At 45.8% G+C, this 15,653-nt stretch overlaps 1 protein-coding gene across 2 annotated transcripts in view; it reads left to right on the forward strand.

Moving 5' to 3' along the window:
- The window catches only part of LOC137645842 (glutamic acid-rich protein-like), a 113,952-nt gene extending 101,763 nt beyond the window's left edge, over positions 1 to 12,189 (forward strand). For both annotated transcript variants that reach the window (XM_068378822.1, XM_068378824.1), the window contains one exon: positions 10,105 to 12,189. In XM_068378822.1, the coding sequence (XP_068234923.1) occupies positions 10,105 to 10,540 (436 nt within the window). In that variant the 3' untranslated portion in view covers positions 10,541 to 12,189. The remainder of the gene's footprint in view (positions 1 to 10,104) is intronic.
- The last annotated feature ends 3,464 nt before the right edge of the window (positions 12,190 to 15,653 follow it).

The raw sequence follows: 15,653 nt of genomic DNA on the forward strand, positions 1-15,653 counted from the left end.
CATCATCCAGAAATGAGGTTCGCCTGTGATGGATCTCTTCGCAACAAGACTGAATGCACAACTCCCCGTATTCTGTTCTCCTGTCCCAGACCCAAAAGCAGCGTTGGAGGACGCCTTCCAACACCGGTGGGACAATCTAGACGTATATGCCTTCCCCCTTTCGCGTTGCTCAGGCAGGTGCTCGACAGGGTAAGGACGGCCCACAACCTAAGGATGACTTTGGTAGGGGCCTGGTGGCTGGAGAGAGTGGTTCGCGGACCGAAAAGAACTAGCGTGCCTTCCCCCATGGCCTCTTCCAGACAGGCCGGACCTGCTGTGGCAGCCCCACTTCCATAGGTTCCACGACAATCCTCGGTCCCTCCGCCTTCATGCGTGGAGGTTATCGAGCGTCTCCTGAGGAAGGAAAGCTATTCGGCAGGAACGGCTCAAAGGATGTCGGGATATCTGAGGCGTTCATTGGCAGCGGTGTACCAAGCTAAGTGGACCACCTTTACGAAGTGGTGCTCCTCCAGAAACATCAAGCCGCTGAGGGCCTCTATTCCAGAGATTGCAGACTTCTTGGTACACCTTAGAGACGTAGTCGGGATGTCTATCCCGGCCATCAAGGGCGTCCGTGCAGCCTTAGGCAAAGTCTTCCTCCTGAAGGGCATCGATCTGGGTTCCTCGAGACATATCTCGATGCTCATCAAGAGCTTCGAACAAGCATGCCCCCCTCAAGCCGTCAGAGTGCCGCAGTGGGATGTAGCGAGGGTCCTGAAGATGTTAAGGGAACCCCCGTTCGAACCCATGAAAGACATAGTGGACAGGGACCGCACCCTCAAGACTGTCTTTCTGTTGGCATTTGCATCAGCTAAGAGGGTGGGTGAGATTCACGGTCTGTCTTACGAGGTCTCGCACGCGAAGGGTTGGCGTGAGATTTCCTTGAAGTTCGTCCCGACTTTTGTGGCTAAGACCCAGAATCCAGTAGTTTGCGATCCCAGGTTTGAGGGCTTCTCAATTCCAGCAATTCCTCGTTCGAGCAATCTGGAGGACTTGAAGTTGTGTCCTGTCAGAGCCATAAGGAAATACCTGGAGAGGACTTCTAATCTCCGTCCTGGTATCAAAAGCCTTTTCATCTCCACTGGTACAGTGAAAAAGCCGGTTTCGAAGAACACTATCTCCTTCTGGCTAAGACAGGCGATTACCAGGGCCTATAGCAGTGCGGGCGTTCCCTTGCCGGGAAAACCCATGCCCCATGACATTAGAGGTCTAAGTACCTCCCTAGCTTTCGAAAGGAACATGGCAGTGGCGCAGATCCTAAGAGCAGGCACCTGGTCTAACCAGTCTACCTTCACAACGCACTACCTGAGGGAATGCTCGAGAAAGTCCTTAGACGGGTTCTCTATAGGAACAGTCATCTACACGCTCCAAGCGATTTAACGGTATAGCCCCAGGTGCAATCGTGGGTAGTAAGACTAAGAGATGCAGGTTCGTTTCCCTAAAAACCTTCTGGTTCTTCCTTCCCCCTCTTTCCAACGGAGATAGACTCGGGTAGAGCCTGCACAAGACCTCAAGTCACAACATCATCAAAGGACACGTCTCCTAGGAATTCTTGCACAGGTGAGTTACTTAGACATTAGCATGAGCTCTTTGTGTAGCTTTCTCTTACGTTTCATTTTCTGACCACCTCTGAACCTAGCCCCCTGTCTAGGTTCCATTTCATCCTGCTTAGCTAGATCTAGGGGTCAAGAAGGACACTCCCACCTCCTAAAGTGTAAGTCTCCTAAGAAAGTAGTTTGAGGTAAGTTTCCGTGTTGGAACAAATCACAAATTTTAAGTAATTTGTATTTTTCCTAACATACTTACCTCGAACTACTTTCGGGTAATGGCCCGCCCTTCCGTCCCCGAGTGCCTTACTGACCCTTTAAGTAACTAAACAACCAAGAACTTACTGAGGGTCGAGATCCAAGCTAACACACTTGCTGACCCGGGCATAGCCTCAGGGCATGTATCCTTCCGCCTGAGGTTAGCCCTCACAGAAAACGGAAGTAGGGTAAACTACACAAATCTCTGGTCGGATGAGTGGAGATTCCAGGTACTCCTAAGAAAGTAGTTCGAGGTATGTATGTCAGGAAAAATACAAATTACTTAAAATTTGTGATATATAAATAAATGTATGTATATATATAAATATATATATATATATATATATATATATATATATATATATATATATATATATATATATATATATATATATATATATATATATATATATATATATATATATATATATATATATCTATATATATCTATATCTATATCTATATTTATATATTTATCTATATATATATTGATATATTTCTCTCTCTCTCTCTCTCTCTCTCTCTCTCTCTCTCTCTCTCTCTATATATATATATATATATATATATATAGAGTAACTTTCCTTACAGTGTATATTTCTGTTTGTGTGATGGCGCAGTATGGCAGATTCTCAAGGGGGGAGAACCTTCCCTCCTGACGACTCCCCCTTGGATATTGGTATTCCCATCGCAGGGTAATCATCATCGTTTGGATACTCCTCCATTGAGCAGTTGTCATCGCCTTCCCCTCTAGGTGGAATCTGCTAGGGGAAGGGAGTGCTGCCTTCTCAGAGCTTGACTTTGGTCTTGCTTTTTTTCAAGGTCTTCACCGCTCACTTTTCATGGGCAGCCGGCAGTTACTCTGCGCGGGGAGCACCTTTTCTGTTTGTTGGTTAGGTTGCTTATGAATGGTTTCTTTATTATTGAAGTGAAATTGTAATTATTTATAATCTAACTTTTCCGCTTCATCTCTGTGGGGAACTCCTGTCACGCCAGAGGATCGAGTGGTTCTCCCAAGTAGTGAATATTCTTAGCTGAATCAATTAAGTGTTTCTTATTTTGTTAAAGTTTTTACGCTGCCGCTCTCCCTCTCCCGTCGATGTCTGCTGGGGAAGGGAGTGTGCAGTCCCTTTTTTGTGTCCGTTCTCTCGGTGGACACCTTTCTTGTCCATGGATTAGGTGCTCCTCCCGAGGGAGTTTTTGTGACATAATTTGTTTCATTTTTTCAGCAGGTGATGCTGTTCTTCATTCGACTAAGATAGCCGACATAAAAGAGCAGTGCCGTTCATGCCTAGGGGAATCTGCTGTCACTGCGCCATCACTTCCCTGTCCTTTAGCGCTAGTGGCAACTCCTGATCAGCACAACATCATCGAGGAACTAGCTCCAGCTATGTTTTCTCATGCAGATCTTCAACTTGAACCAGGCTTGATGATGGAAAGCAAAGAGCGTTTCCCGGAGGTCCGCCTCCAGGGGTTGGTCTACTTTCCCTTTCGAGGGAGAATTATCCTCCCCAGGTGTTGGGTTGTCCTCCCTTCCGAGGGAGAACTTCCTACATCTTCATCACTTCACATTGACGCCTATTGCTGTAGCTGTTTCTTCGCCCAAGACTATGCTCCCCTTTTCGGAGTCGACTTCTGTCGGAGGAAGAGCAAAGTACGAGGTAAGTCTCTCCTGTGAGTGTTCACCCTTCTCGTTCGCGATAGGGGCCACTCATGGAGACTCCTCTTTGGAGGCCTGCTACTGCTGATCAGCTTGCTGATCCTCATGCCCCTTTTAGGGATTCGTCACCGTGGTCTTTGACCCCACCGTTCTCCGCCTTAGAGGTGCTTCTTCCCTTCTTGCGAAAAGACGCCTCTTCGGCCTCATCATTATAGCTTTCTTCTTCAGAGGATTCTTGTCGTCCTGATTCTATTGACGACCTTCGTCTGGTTCTTTGGACTAGCCGGCTCGTCAATGAGCCCCGGTTCGTGATGCACCGTCGAGGTCTCGTTCACGAGCCTCCCCAGGGGGTGCTTACCCTTCTAAAGGGTACATCGCATCTCCAGATCATTGTTCGGCTGTTCGCCGATCGCTAGCACGCCAATCACTGATTGCCAGCTTGCCAAAGGCCAATCACTAGCTCACCGTGCGCCTGCTTGTCAACGAACCCCTGGTTCATGATGCACAGTTGGTCTCATTCGCGAGCTTCTCCTGCGGATGTTTACCTTTCCAAAGGGCACGTCCTGTCTCCAGATCATCGTTCAGCTGATCCTACCTATTGCAGCGTGTCTATCTCTATTCCTGCCGATAGCAATTCTCAAAACTCTGATCGTCAGGTCGCCGATTGCCGATCACTAGCTTATCTGCTCGTCAACGAACCCCGGTTCATCACTCCCCATTGAGGTCTTGTTCATGAGCCTTTCCTGAGGATGTTTGTCCTTTCAAAGGGCACATCCTATTTCCAAATCATCGTTCGGCTGTTCGATCTACTGCAGCTCGTATTTATGCTAGCTCCACACTCGCTGATCGTTAGCTCGCCAATAACCGATTGTCAGCTCTCTAGATCGCTACAGCACGATGGCTAATCGTCGGCTTTCTGATTGCTAGCTCGTCTTTCTCAGACAACCAATCGCTAGCGCGCCGATCGCCGATTTCTGATCCCCTACAATCAGTTAATGCTAGCTATAATCACTAGCACTGCGATCGCTGATCGGTAGCGCTCTGATCGCCGATTGGTAACACTGATCGCAGATTGCTAGCGCTCCGATCGCTGATCACTATCTCGCAGATTGCCAGATTATCAATCATTAACTCAACACTCCGATCGTCGAACCTTACCCTAGCCATCCGTTTGTCGAAGACTCCAAGTATCTACTCAGAGCTCCAGGCACTGATCGCCAATCTCTGGCTCAATGATCACCAACTAGTCGATTGTCTAACCATACTGCTGTTCCTCAGCTTATCCTATCATCCGCCAGCTCGCCTATTTTTTGGCGCTCTAATCATCAGCACACCGATCGCCAGCTCAGTGGTTGCCAGCTAAACGGTGGTCAACCTACTTTGCCAGCTCAACAGTCACAGATTGCAAGTTAGCGATTGCTGATCACCCTGAGGATCGCTGGTTGTCTGCTCATGCTTTTGCCAGTCATCGATCTCCAATCACCAATAGGAATCTCGCTGATCACCTTTTGCCTGTGACCTCAGACTCTTCTCGGTCTTGTCGTTCACCAGCCTTACGTCCCTTGTCAGACCAACTCTCCTCGCCACCCGTTTGTCAAAGAACTCTGGCTTGTGACTTTCTAGCTAGTTCCAACCACCCAGTTGCTCATCCTTCAATGACCCGTCGGCACATGACCGGTCGCCATTCATCAATGGTTACCCGCTCATGGAGTTATCTAGCGGGTTGCCATTCATATTCGGCTCTTTGATCGCCAACTCGCTGATTGTTGAATCAACCAAACGATCGACAACAGGTCACTGCTCGCCGATTGACCAGGCAGCCTTCGTCTGCTCGTCAGTCACCATCTCAAGCTCACAGGTTGCCGATTCGCTGATCACCGACAGCTCGCTCGCTGCTCGCCATCACACCGATCCAATAAAAGATCGGCAGGCGATCGGTAGTCCCCATCAGCAGCTTATCGACAGGGAACTACTCGTGAGCGCTCTCCAACTGCACAGTGGCCACGATAACCAACCCCTGACCATTGTCAATGTTCGCCAGAACAACGCTGTTCTGAGGAACAGCATCACCCCCTTTAGGGCTCAAGATAAGGTCAAGCGTTGCCTTACCCACTTCTTCATTAGTTAAGGCTGAGTTCTCTCCCAGGGAAGAGTCCTTACGCGGGGCATCGCATCCCGTTCACTCATCTCTCCTTCCACGGGTCATGACCCCAGCATCAACGAGCTCCTATGCGAAGGGATCCACAAAGGAGCTTGCCCTTTGGGCAGATGTCCACACCTCCATATGCACATTGGACCTAAAGTACACATACTTCCAGATCCCAAACCATCCTTCTTCCAGGAAGTATCGGAGATTCGGTCTAGACCACAGGAAATACTAGTTCAGGGCACTGTGCTTCAGTCTTTCCACACTACCCAAGTCGTCCCTAGAGTGTTTGCCCTAGTATCATCCTGGGCTTACAGGATCAGCATCCGTCTCCTCCGTTATCTGGACGACTGGCTGATCCTAACAGACTTGGTGGCAACCCGTCTTTAGCACCGAGACAAACTTCTGAGGTTTTGCCAAGATCTGGTGATCAAGGCAAACTTCGAGAAATCTTCCCTGCTTCCTACTCAGATGACTGGTATACCTAGGAATGATTTTAGACATTAATCTCCAAAACCTTCCCATCAAAAGACAGGATAACAAGGCTGAGAAAGGTAGTAAGACTTTTTCTCAAAACGAGAAGAACTCTCAGCCCAGAAATGGCTATATCTCCTTGGACACCTATCATCCTTGACCCATTTTGTTCCCAACGTCCGCCTCAGGATTCGATCTCTCCAGTGGTTGCTTGAGTCCGATTGGAATCGGGCCTTCAATTCCCTGGACATTCTGATTCCCATGGGACCAGAGGAATGGACAGACCTCAAGTGGTGGATGGCAGACGAGTATCTGCGGAGGGGTGTAGATCTTCTCGTCTTTTTCCCTGACTTGATGCTGTTTTTATACACATCAAAAGAAGGGGGGGGGGGGGGTTAAATCAACGTGTGGCACCACACGACCTCCGGCCTCTGGCCAGGTTCCGAAAGGTACCTTCACATATATCTCATAGAGATGAAGGCCATTTTTCTGTTTCTTTTATAGTCCCATCAGTTCCTGGCGGGCCACTCAGTGGTGGTGATGAGCAACAACACCACAGTAGTGGCTCACATCAACAAACAAGGAGGTACTTGTTGGTAGCCCCTATCCTGTCTAGCAGTAGAAATACCTGTTCTGAGATGGGCCGAAGTCCGCTTGGTACTGTATCAGCCCGCTTCATTTCAGGCTAGAGGAATGTGTTCGCCGACAATTTTGAGTAGAGCATCTCAGATAATGGGTACCAAATGGTCTTTGGATCACCTTGTAGCCTACAAAGTCCTGACTTTGTGGGGCTCTCTAGCCGTGGATGTACGTAACGGCCCTGAACTTCAGGCTCCCTCTGCTCTCCAGTCTCAGACCCTAAGGCTCTGGCAAGATGCATTCCAACAACGGTGAGGAAAACAACGATGTTTACGTTTTCCTCCGGTCTGTCTTATGAGAAGGGTACTTAACAAGAGGCCAGAACATTGGTCAACCTCTCAATGACTCTCATAGCTCCGCTGTGGCATCATGCGGAATGGTTTCTGGCCGTTCCACGACACGATCTACTCAGACAACTGCACGTCGACATTTACCACAAAGGTGTAGGTTCGTTTCGACTATACGCCTGGGGACTACCCAGCACCTCACTCCGAGAGGATTTTCGCAACAGGTTGCGAAGAGGATGTCTGCATGTATGCGGAAATCTTCAGCAGCAGTCTACCAGGCAAAGCAGAATGTCCTCTGGTTGGTGTCATGGCCTATCCTGTCTAGCAGTAGAAATACCTGTTCTGAGATGGGCCGAAGTCCGCTTGGTACTGTATCAGCCCGCTTCATTTCAGGCTAGAGGAATGTGTTCGCCGACAATTTTGAGTAGAGCATCTCAGATAATGGGTACCAAATGGTCTTTGGATCACCTTGTAGCCTACAAAGTCCTGACTTTGTGGGGCTCTCTAGCCGTGGATGTACGTAACGGCCCTGAACTTCAGGCTCCCTCTGCTCTCCAGTCTCAGACCCTAAGGCTCTGGCAAGATGCATTCCAACAACGGTGAGGAAAACAACGATGTTTACGTTTTCCTCCGGTCTGTCTTATGAGAAGGGTACTTAACAAGAGGCCAGAACATTGGTCAACCTCTCAATGACTCTCATAGCTCCGCTGTGGCATCATGCGGAATGGTTTCTGGCCCTTCCACGACACGATCTACTCAGACAACTGCACGTCGACATTTACCACAAAGGTGTAGGTTCGTTTCGACTATACGCCTGGGGACTACCCAGCACCTCACTCCGAGAGGATTTTCGCAACAGGTTGCGAAGAGGATGTCTGCATGTATGCGGAAATCTTCAGCAGCAGTCTACCAGGCAAAGCAGAATGTCCTCTGGTTGGTGTCATGGCAAGGGTATCTCTCCACTCTATACCACTTCCAGGAATAGCAGAATTTCTCAGGTATTTGCGGGAGGAAAGACTCCTTTCAGTTTCAGCAGTGAAAGCATTGAGCCTTGCCTTCAAACTGAAAGGAAAGGACATCTCGTCGCTAGATCTTTCCTTAATCGTTTGGACTTATGAACTTGACTATCCTCATTCTGAAGTGAGGGCCCCCCCCCCCCCCCGGACATGGTTCGAGTTCTCCGGTCTCTAAGGAGACCTCACTACGAACCGCTAGACCAGGCAACAGATCGCCACCTGGCTTGGAAGACAGTGTTCCTACTCGCTTGTACCTTTGCCAAACTGGCCAGTGAACTTCATGGTCTCATATAACATCACCCATTCAAGGGGAGGGGGAGAAGTAACGTTCAGCTTTGTCCTTGAGTTTGTTGCCAAGACTCAGAATTCGGGAGTGACGGATCCTAGATTCGACCCCTTCCGGAGAACAGCAACAGTTTGTCGTCAGCCCCAGGAGAGACGAGAAGGATTACCAAAGACACCATCTCTGCATGGATTCAGAGAGTCATCAATTACACTCTGAATCCAGATCCTCCTCCAACATGTCGACCCAGAGTTCATGATGTCGGGCATAGCTACGTCCCTGGCCTTCAAAAGAGATTACTCTGTGATGCAGGTTCTACAAGGAAGTGTGTGAAAGCGCCAGACAACTTTCACAGCCCATCATCTGTAAGACGTGACCCACAGGAGTTCGATATGATCTGTATCGTTCCTGTGGTAGCTGCACAACAGTTGGTTGAATACCTCAAGCTCCTTATTGGACAAGTAGTAGAAGGTTGAGGGCACGGTTACCTGGTTTTAATCTGCGTGAATGAAAAGGAATGACTTTTCCTCTACTTCATCCTCCTCTCTCATGGGGAAGGCAGCAGCCTGGATTCTCTGCCCTAGCTGACCTTAACCACTGTAAGTAAATCATGCTCCCTTGTGTACCAGGTATTGTGTCAATACTGTTGCGTCCCCATACCCTGGGAGGGGGTTGGTTTATTGGGAAAGTCTTTGTTGCCTTAGTTATTTCCTACAAAGACTCTTGAGTAGACCTTGCAGAGCAAGGTTTAGCGAGATGTTGGGGTCTTCTTAATTATGGTACTGACTTACTATATAAAAAAGTTGCCGGGTAAAGCTTAAAAGCCAGATTGGCAGGGATGTCCACCCTCCTATTGGCTGAGTCACCCCTTATAGATAACTTAGGTTTGTATTCCAGTTATGGAACAAATCTTGAAATTAGTGCACTGTTAGAGCAAGTCATGGATGCATAACACAGCATTGAAAACCGTGAACTAATGTAAACAGAAAGAAATTGAAAAGGATATAAACAATATAAGGAATAAAAAAAAAACATACAAAAGAAAGATGTCAAAAAGTAAATGAGATAAAATTTGTTCAATGGAAACTGTAAAATTTTTTAATAGTATTAGGCAAGTCAATATAATGCCAAAATACTCCTTACCACATTAAAAGATTGCAAAAATAACAAATTTGGAGATCATTTGTATTTTTCCTAACAATACAAATCTTTAGCTATTTATACAAATTTACCCATTATTTTAGCATTATATTGACTTGCCTAATACTACTAAAATCTTTTTACAGTTTTATGTAATATATTTTTGACATCTTTCTTTTGCATGTTTTTTTTATTCCTCATATTGTCTCTATCCTTGTCATTTTCTTTCCATTTACATTAGTTCATGGTTGTTGATGCTGTGTTAAGCATCCATGACTTGCTTTAACAGTGCAAAATTTTCTGTGATGTGCCTATTTCTTCATAAGAAAATTAAAATTTTTCTTTTCTTGATCCCGACAGAGTTCCAGTTTTGCTTCTTTTGTTTCTCATCCAAAGTTGTATCTTCCCTCACATAAATTTGTGGCAGTTCTTTCACCCCCTTATAGATATTGATTTTGGAAACAAGACAAACAGTTTACTTCTGAAAAAAACAAATAAAAGACTCCTTATACTTTATATTTTCCTATTGTAAATATACTTTCCAATATAATTATTTTATTAATAGGTATTGTGTATTCTTCATTTATCATAACAAACATATTTACTTTCAAATTACAGTGAGGCAGAAAATTATGAAGATAATATTTTGGACTATGAAGAGGATGTTGTGGAAGATGAAGACAAAGAAGAAAAATACCAGGGTGAGGAAAAGGAAGGGAACCAAGGTGAAAATGAAGAGTACGATGAAAATGAGGAATGCCAAGATGATGAAAACAATGAAGGGGATAATGAAAATACAAATGAAGAAGTCAATGAAAATGAAGAGGAATGTGAAAATGATGAAGAAGAAGGCAATGAAGATGAGGAGTACGAGAATGAAAATCAAGAGTTTGAGGATAATGAGGGATATGCTGAGCAAATAGAAGATGAAGAAGAACAACAGGAAGAGGAGGAAGAAGCGGAAGAGGAGGAGGAGGAGGAGGAGGAGGAGGAAGATGTTGAGGAGGTGCCACAACCTCCAGCTAGAAGAGGACGATCAAGGAGAGCTTTCTAGTATCATCGTAATTTTTTTTGCTGCGTATTTTCACCTTATTTTGTTAATGTGGAATGAGTTCTCTTGTCCTGAGCACTCCCTGAAAAAATTCTAGACTTTTCAAAGTCTTCATCCTGTTCCTTTCTCAGTAAATTTCTGAATCCTCATAGTAGTATCCATCCTGCTATATCTGTGTAATATTTTTTATGTTTTTGTTTCTCATTCTAGTGCTAAGTAAGAAATTTAACTGTATTGTATATACAAAAAAATATTTACCAGTGTTGATTTATGAACTGAATACTACGGTATATTGTGAAAGCAGTTCATCATTATAGATCTCTAATACCAAAGTAAAATGCCAGCTTGTGGGTCTCTGCCATTGTAAAAGGAGTCGATGAGTTTCTTAATTAGGTGATAATATGTCTGTTTTGGTTATGGTACCTTTGAGATCTGGCAAGTGCCAGTGCAACGTACTTGTAAAATAACGTACACAGGGTACTGACCTACATCTCATGCAAAAAATTTGGGCTTTTGTTAGTCCCAATTTAGAGTTCTTTAGTCCCTAGGGATACAGTATTTCTCATATGTTCTCTTAAGTTGTGTGGGTATTCATTTATAGTTGGTAAATTGTGGTCTTAAAGAAAATTAGCAGTAAGGTCTATTCTGCAAATTTTGCTATCCCAAACCCAAGGTTAACTTGTGGTACAATGCAAAATAAGTGGTCTTTTCATGCTACAGGAATTCTCAGCTTTGACAAATATTAGTACTAGAAATATGACTTGAATTAATTTGATATCTGAAGTTTGACAAATGAAGCAATGGAATATGACTGGAATCCACATAATTTAGAAGTTCGTCAATTATAGACAAGGAAAATAAGACTGGAATTAATTTATTGGGGTGAAATTTCCTATTACTGGATTCATTATGAGTTCTTTAATTATTTCATTTTCAACCATGATGCTCATGTAAGGAACAGGCTGTCTTTTGGCTAGGGATTTAAATATTGCTATTGTGTCTTTCAGAATAACCATCTGCCTGTAGATATGTAATTTGCAGAGAGCTCAAAAGTCAACATTTGACTTTGCTTGTACCTTACCTGAATTACAAAAGTAGGAGTAGCTATATCAAAACTATACTGCAGCCAAACAGCTGTATTTTTTTTATATATTAGATCATGAAAGATGTGTATCGTAGAATTTATACATGTATTAAACTTATAGCTTCTTGATGAAGAAACTAAGGATCAGTAGATTTATTTCTTTTACTAGAAATTATTCATCACCACAGGAAACTTGTGCAATTGAAAATTTTTATTTTTTAGAAGAATTAAAGTAACTGAAATTGTGTACTGATCATTGCTTTCAGTTGCAGAAGTTATGGTGTTTAAAGGTAGTTCTAAAGTGTTCAAGATTGTGTAGTTTATCTTTTTCTGATATTTTTCTCTTTCCCAACGAATTATAAAAATCATGCTTCACTGACAGCTATTCAAATACCTTCTTTAGTTACCTCCTGGTAGATGTTGAATACATACCAGGGTATGCTGTCCTTTAAGTTTTCTAGAATATGCTTCCCAGTAGCTTCTTACACATTCCTCAGTATTGTATATTGAAACAGGTATGCATTCTTATGGGCACTGATTTTTTTTCCAAATATATCTAAATTTTAGAGAGCTATTTTAATGTTACCATTACCATTCAAGATCATATGATTATTTAGGACTAGAAAAATAGCACTGTACAATTCTTAAGTCCTCTAAAGGGATACTTTATATAGCACACTTGAGGTGGGACTACAGCTGCTTTCTACAACCCCATTTCTTAGCTTGCATGGTTCAAGTGACAGTTTTTACACAGAGGAAGTATAAACAAGTGTGTTCAGATGAAAAAAAATGGATCGTCCTTCAAAATAGAAGGCATTTTGGTGCAAGCTGGAACAGTAAATGAATCTATAACCAAGTATTTACAAATGTTAAGGACAGTTAAAGGGAACCTGACTGATTTGAGTCAAGCCCCTTTTGGCTTGTACCTCTTGATGAAAGGACATGTTGCTGCTGCATATAGTTTTTCACCTTTGCTGTTGCAAAGGAAGCAGGGAAAGGAAGAGAAGATGCTGGATGTACAAGCTAAGAAAATTGCAGGTATGTACAGGTAGTTGACGACTTACGACTGAGAAACGTGACGTAAGTCGATCTGGACGTATGTCGAACTTGAAAAGTGAAGTTTCCATAGATTTGTTATGCTGCATCATGATTCGGTAATCATTTAAGTCGTATTTCATCAATATTTTCCGACTATATCATTTTATTTTCGTGTTTCATAGAATATGATATGCTCTGTTAAAGCATTTTTGTATTCTATTTTTCAATTTCGGAGGCATTTTAAGAATCAACAATTCCCACCTTTTTTTTGTTTACCCTGGTTGTGATCAGCTGATCTGAAGGTCCTGCTACCGTATCAAGAGAATCGGTATTGCTTATATAATTTCTTTCTTTATTCAAAATATCTTCATGATGAATATTACATCAACACCAATATGTTACAGGATATCATAGATTTCATACACTACATATATAGCCATTATTATTGGTTATATTAATTAGTTCTCTCTGTCTTTGCTCGTCTGTGTGCATGTGTATAGTTAGTTCATTTTTAAAGCTTCATACCGTATTTAATTTCTAGTTGTTCCTACACAGAGTAGTTACCTAGAACTACTTTCTTAGGAGTTACTGGTAACTCTTTCCTGACCGACCAGAATTTTGTGTAGTTTACCCTATTCCTATTTTCTATGGGTGACCTCAGGCGGAGTGATACGCGCCCTGAGGCGACCCGGGGTCGGAGAGCGTGCTAGCTCAGGTCGTGCTCCTCAGTAAGTTTCTGGTCGCGACGTGATTCACATCTCGCCGCACTCTCTCTTACCCAATGCGACCCTTTGTGTACACCACGTGGTACCTGTGTCTGTATCCTTACCCCTTTCCTCCGTCCCTGTCTCTCTTGGTGTGTTAGTGTTTCATTATGGAGCATCCCCGCCATTACCCTGGGCCTGTGGCCGGTAAGTCTTGTGGGGCTTTCCTTTTGAAGCCCGAGGTTGACCCACACTCGCGTTGTTCGTCATGTAGGGGCAAGGTATGCTCCCCTACCGCCACGTGTTCGGAGTGCGAGTCCTGGGGCGATATCCAGTGGGTCCTTTATGGAACAAATTAGAAGTCGGCCAAAAAATCGCCCAAGAAAGCTAACGCGTCTTCTGCTTTGGTGTCTCCAGATGCCTCATCGGAACGTGGCTCCCTTCCATCTTCCTCTACCCAGAGTAGGGGACGAGGTAAGTCCGTTGCGGGGAGGCGGCCCATTGTCCTTCCCCAGGAGTCTGAATTACCTGTGGGGGAAGCTACTGATGTGATACAGGCATGTGTGGGGCCTGAGGGAGGTGTGGGAGACGAGGTCCTGGTGCCCGCAGGGCCCTTCTCTACTGAAGACCTTATGTGGGAGAATTCGGGTACTACCTCTTCCCCTGCATCTTGGGTATATGTTTCAGGTACTTCGGCCGCCGGGGGGGATGCTGAGAAAGGTCATTCGTCGAATTCGGACCCCGCCGTTTGGGATCTCCCTAGAACACCCTGCAGGTCACCCTTCAGGCTAGAAGAGTTTGACCATTGGCTCGCCCGAAAGAACGTTCCTCGGTCCCCCCCGGCGCCCTCGGTGATGCTCCCGCCCGTCTTCCTGCAGCCTGCGGCACCAGAAATTCGTCATGGAGTCCCCCGTGCGGAATTGGACGTCTCAGGTGGTTCGGCTGATTCCCTCTCCTCCTCCTCGTCTTCCTCATCCGCAGATTCATTGTCATCGGAGGACGGAACCAGGTTCTCAAGGAGGAAACGCAAGAGGTCCAGGAAAAAGAAGAAGTCCCGCTCCCGTTCAAGACAGAATAGGAAGGAGTCCAGATCATCTAAGAAGAAGACGAAGAGGAGTAAGTTGAGGGATTGGGTGAACATCACGGTGCCCCGGAGCGAGCTGCTTAAGGTCACCACAGCCGCGGCCGCTTCTGGGTGGCTCCCTAGAGCCTCATCCTCACCGTCTCGCCCCGCCTTCTCCTCCTACAGACCAGAACCCCACCAAGGGAGGTCTTCCCAAGCTCCCCGTGATGCGCCTAAGTCGACGAAGGCCTCCGCTGCCTCTACTCTGCGGAGGGAGGCGCTCCATCAGGTGGAAGGCGTAGTGCCAGCCACGGGCTCCTTGGCTGACTTCATTAAGCTCCAAGGGCACCCTACGGCCAGGGATATCCCCACAGATGCAAGAAAACCCGCTGGGCAAGGTAATCCCATGACGGATACCTTCGCCTCTGCGGGTCCGCCCGTGACACGGGCAGGCCCGTCCAACGTTAACCCCCCCCACCATCACCGATGATACTCGTGCGGAGGGACTGGTGACGGGGGCCCTGGTTGAGGGAGGAGAGTGCTCATTCAATGACATCTCCTCCTATCGAAAGGTGTTGGCCCTCATAAGGCAGCACCATCGGCTGAATGAGCCCATGCCCACCACAGAACAGACCTGGCTCTCCAGACTTAGCAGGCTGGTGGAGAATCCAATACAGCAAAAGCCCTCCTTAGCTCTAGCCTTAGCTCCTGACGTAAAGCTGGGTATGGAGCATATAGACAAATTCTTGGACGCCCCTAGGAGTCAAAGTGCCTCGAAGCTGCTCCCAGGACTAAGGGGGCAGAAGAGATTTTACGTGCCTGAAGGTCGTCGGGGAGGATCCCGCGCAACGGAGACAGCCATCACCACGTTCAACCAGGGTGCCGCTGAAGACAGAGTATCCACGGCCCCGGTGTGTTTTTCCCCTTCAGAGACCTCTATGATGGAGGACATGGCCCAGGACTTGGTTTACGTGTCCTCCTGGTTAGACTGGTGGGCCTGCACTTTGGTAGGCTTTCAGTCTTCTCACGATCTGTCCCTACCAGAGAACCAAGCCTTATTGAGAGAGCTGATTAGTTCAGGGGGCAAAGCCCTTAAATTTTTATCTTACCAATCTCTCTCCTAGGCTACCAATTCGGTCCTGAGGAAGAGAGATACAATTCTCAGCAAATTGGTGAGGAAACTCCCTGACCGGGAACCGAGAAGGTTGAGAAATTCCTCGGTCTGGG

Source organism: Palaemon carinicauda, chromosome 8 (genome assembly GCF_036898095.1).
Source record: "Palaemon carinicauda isolate YSFRI2023 chromosome 8, ASM3689809v2, whole genome shotgun sequence".
In the NCBI taxonomy this organism is placed as follows: Eukaryota; Metazoa; Arthropoda; class Malacostraca; order Decapoda; family Palaemonidae; genus Palaemon; species Palaemon carinicauda.